Source organism: Suricata suricatta, chromosome 12 (genome assembly GCF_006229205.1).
Source record: "Suricata suricatta isolate VVHF042 chromosome 12, meerkat_22Aug2017_6uvM2_HiC, whole genome shotgun sequence".
NCBI lineage: Eukaryota > Metazoa > Chordata > Mammalia > Carnivora > Herpestidae > Suricata > Suricata suricatta.
In genome coordinates, this window is record NC_043711.1 from 65,751,107 (window position 1) to 65,768,817 (window position 17,711).

Consider the following 17,711-nt stretch of genomic DNA (forward strand, 5'->3'; position numbering starts at 1 on the left):
TCATCAAAACTCACTAAAAATGGGTGAATTTTAGTGTATGTAACTCAATTTTAAAAAATATCTATGAGTTCCCCATTTCACAGTTTAAGCAAGTCCCTTAAAGTGCTACATATTCCCCTTGCTCCCACCTCACTCCAGTCACACTGACCTCTCTACTTCCTCTCATACACTCAGAGCAGGGGCTCTGTGAAACTTTTTTTTTTCTTTAATGCTTATATTTATTTTTGAGACAGAGAGACAGAGCGTGAGCAGGGGAGGGGCAGAGAGTGAAGAAGACACAGAATCCAAGTTGTCAGCACAGAGCCTGACGTGGGGCTCAAACTCACAAACCACGAGATCATGACCTGAACCAAAGTCGGTGGCTTAACTGACTGAGCCACCTAGGCACCCCTCCATGAAACCTTTTCTAAGATAAGAGTCACTGAGAGTAAAGAGTTAGAACTTAGTAGCAATCGGCATTGCTCTAACATCCAGAAGCATGGTCTTTTCTAGTAATTCGTTGTTCGTACATTTTATAAAAGTACATGAACTTGACAACTGACTTAAAATTATTCAAATAAGAGTCAGACTAAATGTAGCAGCTTTAGGAATAAGAACGATTTTCCTTTTTCCTCCTTATATAGGCACAGGAGTAATGGGATAAAAACCTACATGTGTCTAAAAGCAGACAATTCCTAACTTTTGTTCAAGGAAATAGTGAAAGAGAACACACGCACAAAAACCAAGTATCACTTTAAAGTGTGCTCTATGTGCAAAAAATTGTTCACTTTTAAAAGACATCTATGGTTTTAGTAGGATGGAACTGAATCATAACCCTAGGTATGAATCAAAAGCTAAAGAAAATGAGCTTTGATGTTAATGAATTAAACACTGGTATTTGAGAATTACAAAAAGATATCAAGATTAGAATTGGTAACCCTTTACAAGTCAGCCCATTTGTCTTAAAAAATATTACAGAGGGGCACAGGGGTGGCTCAGTCAGTTAAGTATCTGACTTTGGCTCAGGTTATGATCTCATGGTTCATGGATTCGAGCCCCACGTCAGGCTCTGTGCTGACAGCTCAGAGCCTGGAGCCTGCTTCGGATTCTGTGTCTCCCTCTCTCTCTCTGCCCCTCCCCTGATCACACTCTTCCTGTCTCTCAAAAATAAAATACTATAGACTGCAAATTCTTTCCTGTGGAGGTCTTTCAATGAAGAGGTTAGTTTACTAGCCAAGCAGGTATTCCTTCAAAACAATTTCACAGCAGGAGGATGAGAGCATAAGATGAGAAGTTCGAAGACAGCATTCCCTTTCCTTCTGTTTTCCTGGAAAACGTAAGTACAGTTACTCCTAAATGGCCTTTACTCAAATGCTGAATGTAAAGCTTTGTGAAATGCCTATTCACGGCAAAAAAACAATGCTCATTTATTTGAAGAGCACAAGGCTCAAATTTAGATCCTGTCCAGGTTTCATTTTCTTTTAACACCAGGGCAATTTTTTAAGTTTAGTGAGTGTGTGTGTGTGTGTGTGTGTGAGAGAGAGAGAGAGAGAGAGACAGAGACAGAGACAGAGACACAGAGAGACAAAAAACCCCAAGCAGGTTCTTTGCTCAACTGCAGAGACTGACACAAGGTTTGAGCTCATGAACCATGAGGTCATGACCTGAGGCAAAATCAAATCAAAAGTCAGATGCTTAACCAACTGAAGCACCTAGGCACCCCTATTTTTACAAACATTAATGCAAGTCAATTAAAAAACCAACCAACCAACCAACCAGCCAGCCTCCAGCAGGATGGCAACTCTAGAAAACCTAATTCAGGTTTTCTAATTCTCCTTCACTTTTACTAAAATGATTCCATTAGCTGCTCCAAAATACTACTATGAAAGCATCCTGACAGGTTTAGACACCTTAAGATGTGCTGTAAACTAGAGTGAGCATTTGCGGATAGGACAATGAAATGAAGCAGTATGCATAGAGTACAAATTATAGTTTATTGTACAAAATTAAGGCCTTCATATTTCATAGTTTACTAAGGCTAAACAAAACCAGCTACTCTAAGTCATTCACCAAAATTTCACTTTAACTCCCCCTCACCCCCTACTATTAAAATGGGCTGACCAATGTTATCAAAACAAACACTATAAACAACACCAAGTCCTTGAAAGACCACCATCCCACGTTATTTCTTGGCATAGGTGATCTTCATGGCATGGGAAGGCGTGATCTTAAATCCCTGTAAAGCATCCCTGGCGGCTCCAGCCTGTCCATCATTCTCAAATTCAACAAAAGCAATGTCATGCCTCCCAGGCACCAAACGTACTTCCTTAAAACCAGGAAACCTGGAAAAGGAGAAACAATTTATATAAATGCTGTCAAATACATAGATGTCTATTCTGTTTAAATTTGTTAAGCAACTTCCTGATATCGGTCTAGGAAAAGTATTATAACCTACCAAGAATCCTGAGTAGGCTGAAAGAGTCTAAGATGTAATTGGTAATGCCGTGAAAGAAGTGTCTACAGACTGTAAGCTAATTCTACTTTTGTCATCAAGGCTTGGTTTCCCGTTTTACTCATTAATTAGAATTAATAATTCAAACATCAGAGGTATTTCAGCTCTTCATTTGCTAAATCTGCAGACGGGCTTCAATTCAGTATTCATCCCAGACTAAATCCACGAGCCTGTAAGGAAGTACTGCCGTGGAACTCACAAATGGATTCAGCCCACGGAAGTGCTCCACGTCCTGGCGGGAGGATTTCAGCACACACACTGGTTTATGAAAAGACTTACTGATTGAACAGCATGGATAACATCATCTCATTCGTCTCTTCTGGTAAGTTATTAAGGAATAAAATATAGTTAGGAGGGTAATCAGGGACCTATTACAAAGAAAAAAAGCAAAGTTAGATTTAAGTACAAAAACTATAGTAAGCCATTTAGCTCTTAAATTAAAATCTAAAATTCTGGTTTATTAAGGATTATGAAATCATAGCACTACACTGAACACTAAATAAAGACACCACACAAACAGAAATAAACCTGATGGCAACTAGGGACATTCAAGTCACTTTATACAAACTTGAATGATTATAAATCTCATTGAGTTATAAGACATTAATAGTACTTAAACCAATGTTTAAGTTGTGAGGGGAGGGCTCTGTCAGCTGGATTACACAGGTGAACGACCCTAACCAGCGGAGGCAGCCGCGTCGCCCACCCTCAGCTGGTGACCCATGTAACAACCCCCAGATACTTAATCCTCCGCGCTATTTACAACCTCCCGGCGCGTAAGAAACTTGGAACTACCACGTAGAGCCACTACTGGGTGACCCATGATTTTCGTGAGTAAATGAGATGGACAGAGCACCTACTTACATCCAAGTAAGCAGAAACAAACACCATTGTTAGATATCAAACTAATCTTTTGACATCCCAACCTGGGGTTGTAAAAACCAATAGAAACAGGCTCCTCCTGTACAGAAGAGCCTCTCTGACTTCAGGGTACTTTGGGGAAGAGAAAAGATGATGAGTAAAGAACTTGAGGCTTGGAGAATGAAGGACTGGCATGTAAACTGGACTGTAATTGGCAAAAGACTTCAAAGAAGGGAAACAGATTACAGAAATATGTACACAACTTAAAATCAGAAAAGGAAAGCTCAGAGATGCAAAGACTTCTATGGATTTAAGGATCTTGTCAGACTTGAGCATCCAATGAACCAGAGAGAAAGCTGCTAGTACATAATTGAGGCTTTCTCTTTGAGGCCTTCAGCAGGGAGATTTGCTAAAAGGTTTCTAAACATCTACACAAAGAGACATATATTTGTTCTCAGAAGAGCGAGCAAGGGTACCTGTAAACAACTTTATTAGAAAAGATGGTTTAGTGCTTCAAGGTGAAAGAGTGCCCATCACCTGGCCAATTTTCCCATGCCGTGTGTCTGGAAGGTCCCGGGCTTCAGACATATTGTAGGGAAAACAAAAAAGTTTGCTCCCAGCCTTCACAGAGTTTAAAATCTGTCATTTTTATTCCATCACTGACATTATGGAAAGCAAAGGATAAAGTCAGGTTTCATTTTCTACCCCTTAAAAAAAATTTAAAATGTTCTGAGGAATGAGTTTCTATACTAACGTGCTATGTAATTTAATGTCTTGTAAAGGAATTATTTTCAGTTTTCAGCAACATGCAAGTTGTGTATTATTGTTATTGGCTTATAATTTTATTTTGAAGAACAAGCACCACATAGAAAGAAATATTACCTGAGGATTTGGTGTTGAATTTCCTTGGGTATTTGCTGCATTTGGTGTTCCCTAAAAAAAAGGAAGAGAAAACATTTAAAACTTCCATTCGTGGATGCCTGGGTGGCTCAGTCGGTTAAGTGTCCTGACACTTTATTTTGACTTAGATCATGATCTCATGGTCGTGGGATTGGGCCCCGTGTTGGGCTCCATGTGGACGGTGCAGAGCCTGCTTGGGATTCTCTTTCTCTCCACCTTTCCCTCTGCCCCTTCCCCACTTGCACATGCTCGACCTCAAAACAAACTTAAAAAAATTTCCAATCACTCTAAAAAGGCTGTGTTTATCATTTTAATTACTGCATAAAATTAACATTAATTATTAAAAGACCACCTACTAAATGGGAGAAGACATCTGCAAATGACATATCCAATAAAGTTAAGTATTCAAAATATATTAAGAATTGATAAAACTCAACACCCAAAAAACAATCCAACTAAAAAATGAACAGAAGACATAAACAGACATTTCTCTGAAGACATACGGAAGGCCAAAAGACAAATGAAAAGACGCTCAACATCACTCATCTACAGGGAAATGCAAATCAAAACTAAAATGAGAGAACACTTCACACCTGTCAGAATGGCTAAAACGAGAAACACAAGAAACCACAAGTGTTGGTGAGGATGCAAAGAAAAAGGAGGCCTCGTGCACTGTTGATGAGAATCCAAACTATAGAGGTTCCTCAAAAAATTAAATCCAGTAACTGCACGACTGGATATTTATCCAAAGAACACAAAAACACTAATTCCCAAGGATACATGCACCCTGATGTTTACAGCTGTATTACTTACAAAAGCCAAATCATGAAAGCAGCCCAAGTGTCCATCGATAGATAAATAAAGATGTGGTGTATTTACATATATACATATATGTATACGTATTCATATACACACAATGGAACGTTATTAAGCTGTAAAAGAATGAAATCTCGCCATCTGCAATGACAGGGAGGGAGTGTCTAATGCTAAGTGAAGTAAGTCAGAAAAGACAAATACCATACAATTTCACTCCTGTGACATTTCAGAAGCAAAACAAATGAACAAAGGAAAAAAAGAAAGAAACCAAACCAGAAACAGACCCTTATTTACAGACAACAAATTGGTGGTTGCCAGAGGGGAGGTTGAGGAGGGGATGAGTGAAATGGGGGAAGGGGATGAAGAGTACTCTGCTCACTTATGGTGATGAGCACCAAGTAATGTACGGAATTGTTGGACCACTGTGCTGTACACCTGAAACTAAGAACACTTATGTTAACTACACTGGAATTAAAATTTTTAAGTATTTTTTTAAAAACCCATTAATTTAAAAAGATTTCTTAGCCCATTTTAAGAATTTACATTTCAACTGACACAAACTTCAACTAGTCAGTTAATCTTGAAAGATCTAGTCCTAAATTTTTTAATGTTTTATTTATTTTTGAGTGAGAGAGAAAGACAGACAGTGTGAGCAGGGGAGGGTCAGAGAGAGGGGGACACAGAATCCCAAGACAGGCTCCAGTGAATTAGTTGGATACTATCCAATTATTTGTATTATTTGGATGCAGAAGTTGAGAAATAAGCCAACAAATACTAACATATTTTGAAGGACAACGGAACTGACTAGCAAATTCAAACAATAATATAAATCTGCAGATGTAGAGGTGTATGTTTTAATCTGGTGCTTAAACATAAATCTTGAACTCCTAAGAACACAACCATTCCAGCTTCTTAAAAGTCCTTCCTGAGACACACGTGGGCACAAACACACACACAGGCCTCTGAGATCCTCCCATAAGTGGAGCGCAGAAGCCCCGGTCACGTGTGCACCCCCAGCAGACCAGGGCCTCGGAGCGTCCTACCTGGCCAGGCTTCTTGTTGGCCGCTGTCGCGGTCTGTTCCACCGTTTTCGCTTTCTTCTTTTCCTTTTTCTTTTCTTTGTCGGCAAAAGTACCACGCATTTTAGATATTATATCAGAATCTGTTTTTGCATACTGGATTCGCTGTTTTAATTATGTGGAAATAGGTTACTATTCATTATGCTGAAGGCTGTTTATGATACTCATTAATATTTCAAATTTCATTCTACAAATACGCTACTTGCTAGTTTGAAACACATCCCTGAGGAAATCTGTCAAACACGCACCTGATGAAAAGAAATTGTGGTCTATAATTCACGACTTTTAGACAAAGTCAGACTCAACTATGTTTATCGGAAGAAAAACCAAAGATTTTCATCTGGGAAAAACAGAACTTTACAGCATCTGCACCACTGCTTCTCTCCATTTGATTAAACAGAGAGAAGTACAACGGACAGTTGTCTGCTGCTCAGCAGGGACTCTCAGTACAAGGGTCAAGATGTGTCAACCTGCTGTAGAATGTGTCATACGGAATTTCTGATTTCCAAAGTTAAGTACTAAAGATGGTGAAGAATTTCCCTTTGAATCCAGTCTATTTTTATTTTTTTAAGTTTATTTAATTATTTTGAGAAAGACAGAAAGAGTGCAAGCACAGGTGGGGCAGAGACACAGGGGGAGAGAGAGAATCCCAAGCAAGCTGTACACTGTCAGCACAGAGTCCAAAGTGGGGCTTGAATCCACGAAACATGAGATCATGACCTGAGATGAAACTAAGAGTCAGATGCTTAACCTACTGAGCCACCCAGGTGCTCCGATCTATTATTTTTAAATGAAATGACCGACAGTGGCATCAACTTATACTTTAAAATGCTTTGAAAAGAAACAAAGGATGGCATGGCACGGGTGCAACCAGGCCTCCTGCTGCTTCTTCCTACGCCCGAGCCACAGGGCCAGCACGCTAGCGGGCCAGCAGGCAAGCGTTTAAAAACACTGGTCTAGGAGAGCATTTGGTAAACTCTAGTGGGCTTTCCAACCACCCGGAGAGCTTGTAAGACTCAGATTCTGATGTGGGAGGTCTGAGAGAGGCCTGACATTCTGAACTTGAACGAAAGCACAGGGCTGATGGTGGGGCCCACACTTGGACTAGCATGGCCCTGGCTTCGGGCATTGCCACAGTGCTAGACTCAATCACCCATTCCAAAACTTTTGCTAGGAGTTACAGCTATTTCTAGGGTGCATCTATTTGCAAACTGCAACTTCCACTTCAAGGAAACATTTTTTCTCTGGGGCTGAATGAGCTGAAACAAGTTCTTTGACCATATAAAAACACAAAAGTCCTTCAAATTACTGTCTAAACTTGCCTAATAGAGTAAGAATTTCATCTCAGTCTGCAGGGAAACCAGAGACCTTCTGAAGTATCATCACTTCAAGCAGGAAATCTGTCAAAATCAAAAGCAAGTCTTTCTTTTCTTTACCTCAGCTACAGATCAATATACTGGGCCACAAGGAAAGCACGCCTACACTCACCTCAGTACCCAGCACCTTCTCTGGCTGCTCCCAGCCGCTGCAGCAGAGGGTCTCTGAGCGATCTTACCCCTGCAAACAGCTGTGGTTTTGCGTGGCATCATCTAACCGCAAGGAACAGACTTGGTCCCAGACTCCCTCCCATCTCCCCTAGTTCTTCAACCTTCTCCCTGACCTGAAGAGATGTCGGGTCATCTTGTGTCTGTCTTGATGACACAGTGACCCGTGAATATCTCTGATCTCAGCCATCATTCTAAGCTGTCTGGTCTACACTAGTGATTCCCAATCGAGCTGATTCTGCCCACAGGGGAAAGCTGGTGCTACTGAATGGAGACACCGTGGGTTGTCTCGGTATTGGCATGCAGCAGAGAGACCAGGGATGCTGATAAACACTCTGCAATGAAGACAGCCCACCACGACAAGAATTATTCAGTTCAGAATGTCAAAAGGGCCAATGCTGGAAAACTCTGGTCTAGACTAAGTACCCATGAGCGATAAAAGTAGTACACCCACAGCTTAGAGAAGGGGCAAAGTTTACATTTATGCTAAAGGTTTCATAACAGAAGCCATTTAGGGAGGTGGTTCTTCTATTTTTGGCATTAAATAATCAAATATCCTTGAATTAGGGTAATTTTGCTATGAGTTTCAAGTTATAAAAATTTTGTTCATTTCTGATCTGATCTGTTGGGAGTTAAAACAGAAGAGCCGCTAGAACCACCCAAATAAACACAAACAAGACAGCTCAAAGAATGTTCTTCTTCCTCTTCCAGGATGCTGGAGATATGGCAGTATCTGCTACCTTCCTAAAGGCAGAGAATGGAACTCATAAAATACTTTCAGTGCAGTATCAGTCTACTGGACTTTTTCCATGGATTAAAGTAATTAATTGGCAAAGTGAAGCCAGGGCCAAACAGCCATTTCTAGCTCTTCTGTATCTTGAGTAATAAGCACATGCAAACTGGTCATCTCCACCAAACAGCCTTAAAATCCTCTACAGGAAAATTGTTCCTCCACATTTATGTAATTTTAGATTTAAACTAAAACCCCGTCTTATGCTCCTGCCAAGTGAGATCTCCATTATGCTCTTTCTTCATAGGTACTAAGAAAAACAACCTGGGTTCAGGAAATACCAATTTATCAAAAAGAAGACATGTAGGGCCTTGCCACGCAGATGGCGCCCATCAGATAGGAAGTGATGGGAGAAGGCGAACTTGATAGAGAAGGAAAACTTGCTCCAGTGACAGATAAAACGTGCCCACCCCCAATTTAAACAGCATGCTACATAAAGGCCCTCGAACTACTGACCACAGCCAACACTGCTTGTTTTTGTAAATTAGGTCTTTCGGAACAGAGCCACCTTCCTTCATTAGCATACCCTCTAGGGCTGCTTTTCTTTTTTTAATTTTTTTTTTTAATGTTTTATTTATTTTTGATACAGAGAGAGACAGAGCATGAGAGGGGGAGAGGCAGAGAGAGAAGGAGACAGAACCGGAAGCAGGCTCCAGGCTCTGAGCTAGCTGTCAGCACAGAGCCTGACGCGGGGCTTGAACCCACGAACGTGAGATCTGACCTGAGCCGAAGCCGGAGACTTAACCGACTGAGCCACCCAGGTGCCCCTAGGGCTGCTTTTCTTGCTATAAAGGCAGAGTTAAATAGCTGCTGGGGGCACCTGAGTGGCTCAGCTGGTTAAGTGTCCAACTTTGGCTCAGGTCATGATCTCACGGTTTGGGAGTCTGAGCCCTGAATCCGACTCTGTGCTGACAGCTTGGAGCCTGGAGCCTGCTTCAGATTCTGTGTCTCCCTCTCTCTCTTCCCCTCCCCTTCTAATGCTCGCACTCTCTCAAAAATAAACAGTAAAGAAGAATTTTTTAAAAGGCTGCTGGAGAGATCAACTGGCCCACAAAACCTAAAATATTTACTACCTAGCCCTTTAGGACAGTGTGCAGACCCTTAGTTTAGAAGAAAAAAAAATCACAATAGTGGGTGTGATTTAAGGTCCCCGCACTGCCACTGGTTATATTAATGTAATCTAGATAGGCAACTTCTGCTCCTCACTCCTCATTTTAAAATAAAGGGATTAAGCCAGTATCTGCACTACAAACTATGGACCAAATCTAGACCATGGCCTATTTTTTTTATATGGCCTCTAAGGTGGTTTTTTTTTTTTTTTTTTTTTTTACCAGTTTTAAAGGGTTGTTAAAAACACTCACACATATATACAAGAATATGCAAAAGAAACGTGCATGTGGTCCACAAAGCCTCAAATATTATTTATTCTTCTATGAAGTGTTTGCTAAAATCTGAACTAACCCAAAGGACACCCAATCTGCTTATATCTTACAGGTACTGAAAATGAACACACTGGGCACAGAGCCAGTTAACGGCAGAATGAGGACCCTCGGCCTTCAAACTCTGGGCCCTGACTTTCCCCAAGGTCCCTTCCCATCCCATTCCAGTCCCAGAGAAAAGCACTCAGAAATCCACACCCAAGGTATCCCTGTATTCATTCACACATCTGGAAACCCCTGCTTTACACCCTGTCTCTACTCGAATTCAATCCTCTACCATCTCTGCCTTACACCCGTGGCCTCCTCATGGAGCCCCCACATCTCTCCCTGCTCTCCCACAATCTGGTCCTCTTCCAGCAGCCAAAGGTGAATCTCACTACGTCGTTCCTGAGTTTAAAACTTTCTAAGCATAACAATTTCACTTCTGTTCATTGTTACTCACCAACAAAACCTATGAATTTAAACCAATGAATTTTTCTTGGATCACTGCTTTTTCTAAACTGTACGGCTTCTGATATAGGCTATCTTGATATGGTATTTTCTGAAACGTCGAAGTTTATTTCCTTGGACCCATAATTTTATTTTGTATTATTTTATAAGTTTAAAGATTTGTTTTTAATATTCCGAGTTATTAACTTCTAGTTCTTTCAAGATAAGAATATTGCCAATGCTGTCACTGTTTTTTTTAACACTCTACATCTTGGGGCACCTGGGTGGCTCAGTTGGTTAAGCCTCTGACTCTAGATTTCTTCAGCTCAGGTCATGCTCTCACGGTTCACGGGTTCCTGAGTCTGAGCCCCACATTGGGCTCTGTGCTGACAATGTGACACCTGCTTAGGATTCTGTCTCCCTTTCTCTCGGCCCCCCCTCCCAATAAATAAAAGTAAACGTAAAAAAAAAATTAACACTCTACATCTCAGTATATTTTGTTAATTCCTATCTGAACTATCATAAACTAATTATAAACTCTACCAGTATTGTGTTTCTATAAAGATAAAAATATAAATAAACCAAACTTGCTCTAACACATAATTGAGGCAGAAATACCCAGTTTCATGCATATGTCTACAAACTTAAAATACCAATAACAGGGATTATACCCAAAATAATTATATCGCCTTACCATCGGTTTACCATAAAATGGAAATCCTTGTAACTGTCTCAAGGCATTTGTGGATGAGCCCAGTTCCTTAAATATAACAAAGGCTTGGCCCCTCATCTTCATGGTCTTTAAAGCTACGATATCCACCACGTGGCCAAACTGAGAAAACAGTGCATATAGGGATCTCTTCAATTCTGAGCAAAATTAGAGGGGAAACAAGTTATTTCTGAAAGAAACAATGACAAAATTCTTCATTAAATGACACTGTAGTGAGAAACCCCCATCATACACTTATTTATACAAAGTCACGTATTTTAATAAAATCACATTATTCTATTGGCTAATTTTAAAAGTTGTTCCAAACCATTTTACCTATGAGTAAAAACACATTCCACTTATTTTCAGCCTCGATTTTTGTTTTTAAAAAGCCTTAAACTCCTCACACAAAAAGAAACAAGGCACTGTCTCAGGTACTGACAAAGAGAGCTGTGTGAGAAGTTTTGAAGCAGTACAATTTTGAACATGTTGGTATAAACACACTTTTGTTGTGAATAAATGTTCTTTAAAAGCACTTACCTTCTTTTTTAATTTTGTCATTCATGTTGTTGATATAAATTGTATGATTTGGTCTTATATCCATGTTTGGGGTTATACTATTCAAATAGCCTAAGGAGACAGTAAATATTTGGTTATAAATCGAGAATGTTAACTCACACTGCTGTATGGCATAAGGACATAAGGATTATTAACATACCAATTTTCTTTCAATCCCATGTGTCAGAAAATACTAGTTTGTTAGCAGTTTTTAAAACCTCTCCCACCACTTGCCAGCCCTACTTTTTAAACAAACAAAAACAAACAAACAAACAGTTGTCAGGCTCAAAACTTCGTGGAGCACCAGGACCCAGGCAGATTTTAGTAAGATTATTTCCTCCAATACATTTATTTTTATAGTTACCTTTCACTTGTGACAAGCAATACTGTTTGTTCATCTGCCTCATGAAATGACTTTAATTTTTAATGAAATTATTTTAAAATTGAGTAGATTTCAAGAAAAATGAAAACCTAACAAATGTATGACCAGTAAAAATCATTAAGACACGACATTAACAAAGTTTACCCAGCAATACTTCATGGGTACACTTCAAAAGCACTTTGCACTTATTACTTAATTTATACGCACCATCACCAGCTGTCCTAACTCTACCTGACTTGAAGTTAGGGAGCTCGGAGAGAGCAGTACTGCGTGATGGTGAAGAGCTCAGATTCTAGCACAGACCACATCTGAATTCAAATTTTATCTATGCTTATCATTAGCTGCTCCACAGAGAGCAAGTTCCTTAATCTCTCGGGTCCACAGCGGTAAAATGGGGCTGGCGTAACAGAATTTACCGAGTAGAACTCAGAAGACTGAATGAGATATAAAGTTCAAGCACAGTTCTTGCACGGGCAGGAAGTACTTCAAGTAGCTGCTTTAATTAAGGTTAAAGGACTTGCCTAAGGTCAGATAGCTAATAAACAGCAGGCCGGGCAATTCCGCTGTTCTCCTCGCACTTCTCTTTCACGCTCACCTCGCTACTTTACTTTTTACATTGTTTTCAGGGGCAAACTGTGACCTTGCTTTATTTCCTCCGTGCCCCACATATTCCTTCATTTCACAAATTTCAGGCCCACTGTTTGTGAACAGTATAGGGTCACTGACAAGGGAAGTGCCTACAGACAGGGACCACACTTAACAGGTGAAGGTAATGCTTGTCAGGCGTGCGACCCCCCCTTACCTGAAAACGGGCTGAGGTCGCGAAAACGACGAGAAGGAAGTGATCGGTCAAACTTAAAGCGTTGGAACCCTCAGAGAAAACTCTCGCAACATTTCATGCGGGGTTTGAGGATGCTCTGGATTAGAGCAAGGGTACCGAGAGTCCAAAAGGAGCTTCCTGCCTCTCCAGCCACAGGCACGTTCAACCAAAGCCCCAGGAAGCCGCCACGCGATCCCGGATCCCAACCCTTCCCACCGGAGACAAGGCTCCGAAATTCGAGGTCCTCGCGGGGCCAGCGCGTCAGTTTCAAACTCCCCCCGCCCCCTCTGCGAACCCCGAAGCGAACGCGTGCCGACCCCACCACCGCGCCGCGTCCACTCCCGGCTCCCACAAGCAGGCGTCGGGTCCAGCGGCGGCCGGTAGCGGGGAGAACGGAAAGAGACAACGAAAACGCGTTCAAACTCACCTGAGGCCCGCGCAGCGCCAGCAAAACCGAAAGCCGGAAACCGAGCCGCCACCGGAAGTTTCGCTACCACGCGTCTCAATCTAGTGCCGACAAAGTCGAGCAGTCGAGCACGGAGTCGATCGATGCCTCCCCGGCTCCGACGGCCAAAGCGGGGAATCTCTGTGCGCACGCGCACACCTAGAAGCCAGAAGGGTCTTTAGGGAAGGGGAAAAAATTGTGGAAACCGCATGGATTAAACTGTAATTCTGGGGTAGTACAATGGAGGAAGGGCAGTGGTTCCTTACTGAGCCTCTGCTTTGTGCGGTTTTACCCCACACAACTGTGCCTTTCATTTTTCCAGATCCTGTGTAGTTTTACAGCAACTACCCCTCATAACAACTACGGGGATGGTGCCCTAGTTTTGCCCTTCTGGGATCTCTGGTGGCATCTAGTTTAACCTCATCTTTAAGACAGCTGGTACCTCCTCCCAAGTGCTTTCAAATTCCTCAGATGGTTGAGGGAACTCTCAAACATTCCGCTGATGAGCATGAATCCCAGAAGCAACTCGGTTTGAGTCTCCAAAGCAGAGGGAATTGATATCTCCCTTCTGGTGTCTCACTTGATAAGGCTACCATCTCCAGGAATAGCCAAGCAAGCACCCCTGAGATCATCTGACTAAACTCAGCTGAAAAAAATACAAAACAATTCCCTACCACTTCCTGTCTTCTCTCTCCACAAAAATGCCCAGATTGTTCTGGGATAACACAAGTTGTTGATGCCTAGCTGAATGGGAATCCAGAAAAGGACCTGCAGTCATTCTTCTAGTCATCAAATACATGTAAATTACTGATGGGCTTTTGGAATGGTGCCGGTTCAGAGCTGAAGGCCAAGAAAGAATTCTTGAAGGTGTCTTTGGTGCAAAAAGATGATTTTAATTAAAGCATGGGGACAGGACCCATGAGCAGAAAGAGCTGCACTGGGGTTGTGGAAAGCGACTGGTTATATACTACCGGAGCTGGGTCAGTAAAGTCAAAGATGAAGCCTCCAGAGGACTTTGATATGCTAAAGAAGACTCCAGAGATACCTGAGGTCTTGCTAGTGTCAAGCTAAGATTGTTCCCCATCCCCCCTCTAGTAAAGTCTTAACATTAGGATGGTATGGGGTTCCTAGAGAAATGTTACACTCTGTATTTGCCTCATGTCTTTGTCAATGGGCTGCAGGTTATAAAGAACTTTAATTTTACCTGCCATTTCCTTCTTGCCTTTGTTCTCCACGTCGCTATGGAGGGGAGGGTGATATTAGAGTCTCCAAGAAACTGAGTCTGTAAATTTCTGGCGATTAGGCTAGTGATAAGATTGCCATTTTCTTTTAATTTATAAGACATGTGTAGACTGATGGAGACTCATGTCCTATAGGACTATGATCTCTTATCAGCTAACCATTTCTTTTCTTTCCTTTCTTTGTTCTTGGGCAACCAGGAGTGCCTGAAGAATACCACACATATTCCACCTTGGGGGGGGGCGCATGGAGGGGTTGTGATGACTTGTGCTTGGCCCTATGCTTGCCTTATGATCCCTCATCAGTATCATCTGAAATATGACATAGTTGTTATGAGCCAAGGGAAATCTAATCTAGTATCTACCTTTAACCTTAAAAATTAAACTCTTATTTTACCAGCAAGAAAATGGGTTTATTTGGGAATGACAGGGAATTATAAAATTCAAGACAAGCAAATTACAGGAAAACCATTGGCCAACCCCACAAATACAGCAGAGGGATGTTATTTTTCTGAAGAAGAAGGAGGAAATTGGGAGTGTTTGTTTTGAAAGAAAATCCACTGGAGGAAATTAAAAAACAAACAAGATCTCAGGGTGTGAGGGGTTCTCATTGGATGTGTTGCAGGGATAGTGAATTTCTTGTAAGAGATGCAATGTACATCTTTTGGGACCTGTACATCTTTTGAACATCTGTTGAGACCTGTAATTGATTAATCTTTCCTGTGGAGGATTCTTTTGTTGGATCTGTAAGTGACACTAATTTTGGAGCTTGTAATTGACAATGCTTCCTGTAATTGACATGATACTCCCCTTTCTAGCCTCCCCAATCCACTTTAGTGAGGTTTCCCTTCATTAATTTTCTCAATTCCCCTTAACTAATCTCTTGGAGCCTGCTTTCCTCATCTGTAAACTAAGGATCATAACAGTACTTCCTTCTGGAGCTATTGTGAGGATTAAGGGAGCTAAATGTAAGGTGGTTAACATGCTGCCAGAGAGAAAATAAATGGTTTATAAATGTAGTTTCTAAATGTTGGCTATGACTTGTGCATACGGATTAAGGAACCAAATAGGTTGGTTCTATAAAATGGAGATTTTTATTTTTTTAAAAGATCACCTGAAGTTGCAACAACTTGAAAATAATGTAACCGTCTTGAGGGTGGGGATTGTCTGATTTGTTCATTCAAGTGCCCTCAGTAACTAGAAAAGTACCTGATACTCGTAAATAACTATCGTATGAATGAATGAATGTTCATGGAAAATTATGTAGCACTAAACAAAGCGATATTTTATGAAGATGCACATAAGTGTAGGAACTCATGATAATCACGGGGTGCCTGGGTGGCCGAAGCTTGGTTGACTTGGGTCATGATCTTGGGGTTTGTGAGTTTGAGCCCCACTGTCAGTGCGGAGCTTGCTGGGGATTCTCTTTCTCTCTGTGTGCCCCTCCTCTGCTCTTGTTCTCTCTCTCTCTCTCCAAATAAATAAACTTCAAAAAATAATGATAATCACAGAAAAGCATTATTTTCATGTATATATTAGAAGAAATGTAACCAGTCCTGTCTCAGTTAAGGAATCATGAGTGAATTAAAAGGGGAATATTCTTAACACCTTGAAAGAGAATGTAAACTAAACAAAAAATCATTTCTGAATAACAAAGGACAAGCTACCAATTAATTTGGGTATATGAGCCATTAATTAATTCTGTTTGATGCTGCCGTGGAGAGCTAAACTTCTCTCTCTGAAAATAAGCTATAACCTGATAGTATTATACAAGTGCTTCTGGCCAAGAACTCATCGTAACTATTAAAAGAGGATGAGGTAGGACTTTGCCAAGATGGGAAGAAAAAGCCGTGGGAAACACAGAGACCTAAAGTCAGAGTTCACATCACGTTTCATTAACAACTAAATAAAGGCTACTATATATTACTACTGTGAGAAAGGAATCCTCTAATGGCATCTCAGTGACAGCGATCTGAAAGCTATTTCCCAAATTTTTCTAAAAATACCCAGCATGTCTTCCTGTCCTTGGGCAATTGCTCTGTGCTTTCCAATAGCCTGTTAATGATCATCCATAGTTTCCTGAATGATTTTGAGAAACCAGTAATTGAAAGCAGAAGTGAGAAAGGAATGAAGGGGACAGAGGGGCTTTTCTGGTCTTGTGAGAAGCCCTGTGTGGCCTGGTTCTAGAAGTACATGAAGAGCATTATAATATCTGAACTTTGGTCACATGTACTGTAAAGCAGTTGAGGCCAGACCCCTAGTTCCCAGACCTAATTTGAAAGCATAAGCAGAGCTATAGTTGAGTTAGTTGCATTATTAACTTACCTTCACTTCCGTTTTGTCCCCTACTTATTTATGTTTTATGCACCTCTTTTCAACCAGCAACTTTGCCTTTTCCACTCCTTCTCCCTGTTTACTGACTGACTATAGTAACCGAATGGGAACTGGATGCTAACATTTGTATTGAAATGATCTGAGTTCCAGATCACCAGATCCTAAAGGGCGCCTCATTGTCTCAAAGAAAATATACCTCCAAATTGTTTCAAAGCACCCCTCCAAAAGTTTTCAAGAAATCCCTTAGCCTCCTTGGGTCAGGATTTCACCTCCTTCCCCAAACATATATATATATAAGCTGTTCATACGTAGGCTCAACCGAACAGGGCAAGGCAGCTTTGGGAATGATACCCTTCCTTCTCCTTGGGCTGCTTTTCTGATGACAAAGCTTTATTTGCCTCAAAACCAGTGTCTCAAACTTTGGCTTCTTGTGCATCAGGTGCATGGACAAACTAGAGTTCTGTTAACACAACTATCATTCCTTTATAACCAAATTCACCTCTTGAGGGTCAGATCAGTGTCAAAAGCTTACATGTTTTTTAAAATAATAGAAGAGCAAATGGGTTTCCTTGGAGTTCTGTTCAGCACAGTTTCTCATATTTCAACCACAGGATTGACTTCCCTGCAGAACGGGTTTGCTGTTGTTGTTGTTGTTTTTTTGTTTTTTTTTGTTTTTTTTTTTTTTTATCAACTAAACCCAGAGGCAGCACTATAACACCTTAGCCAAGCTTTACACATCTACTGATGATGAAAGTCACTTATTTTAGAGGTAGCAGAAAAATGACTACAAACAATAGGGAATGAAAGCGTATGAAGACACCTAAATTACAAGGATGATAACTGAGCTGTCTCTTAGTGACTCTGCATACACAAATA

General features: G+C 41.0%; 1 protein-coding gene across 3 annotated transcripts; it reads right to left on the reverse strand.

Annotated features, from left to right (window-relative positions):
- Positions 1-1,954: 1,954 nt before the first annotated feature.
- SNRPB2 (small nuclear ribonucleoprotein polypeptide B2) lies at positions 1,955-13,343 on the reverse strand. 3 transcript variants are annotated; one of them, XM_029918561.1, is made up of 7 exons: positions 13,246-13,343; positions 11,599-11,688; positions 11,044-11,216; positions 6,112-6,252; positions 4,235-4,285; positions 2,771-2,859; positions 1,955-2,321 (listed from the first exon to the last, which is right to left on the reverse strand). In XM_029918561.1, exons 2-7 carry the CDS (start codon positions 11,660-11,662, stop codon positions 2,162-2,164), a joined length of 678 nt encoding a protein of 225 aa, XP_029774421.1. In that variant the 5' UTR covers positions 11,663-11,688; positions 13,246-13,343; the 3' UTR covers positions 1,955-2,161. The 3 variants fall into 3 exon arrangements, with proteins under 3 accessions (XP_029774421.1, XP_029774422.1, XP_029774423.1); XM_029918562.1 differs by lacking the exon at positions 13,246-13,343 and adding an exon at positions 12,801-13,072; XM_029918563.1 differs by lacking the exon at positions 13,246-13,343 and having other exon boundaries at positions 11,044-11,248.
- Between the last annotated feature and the right edge of the window lie 4,368 nt (positions 13,344-17,711).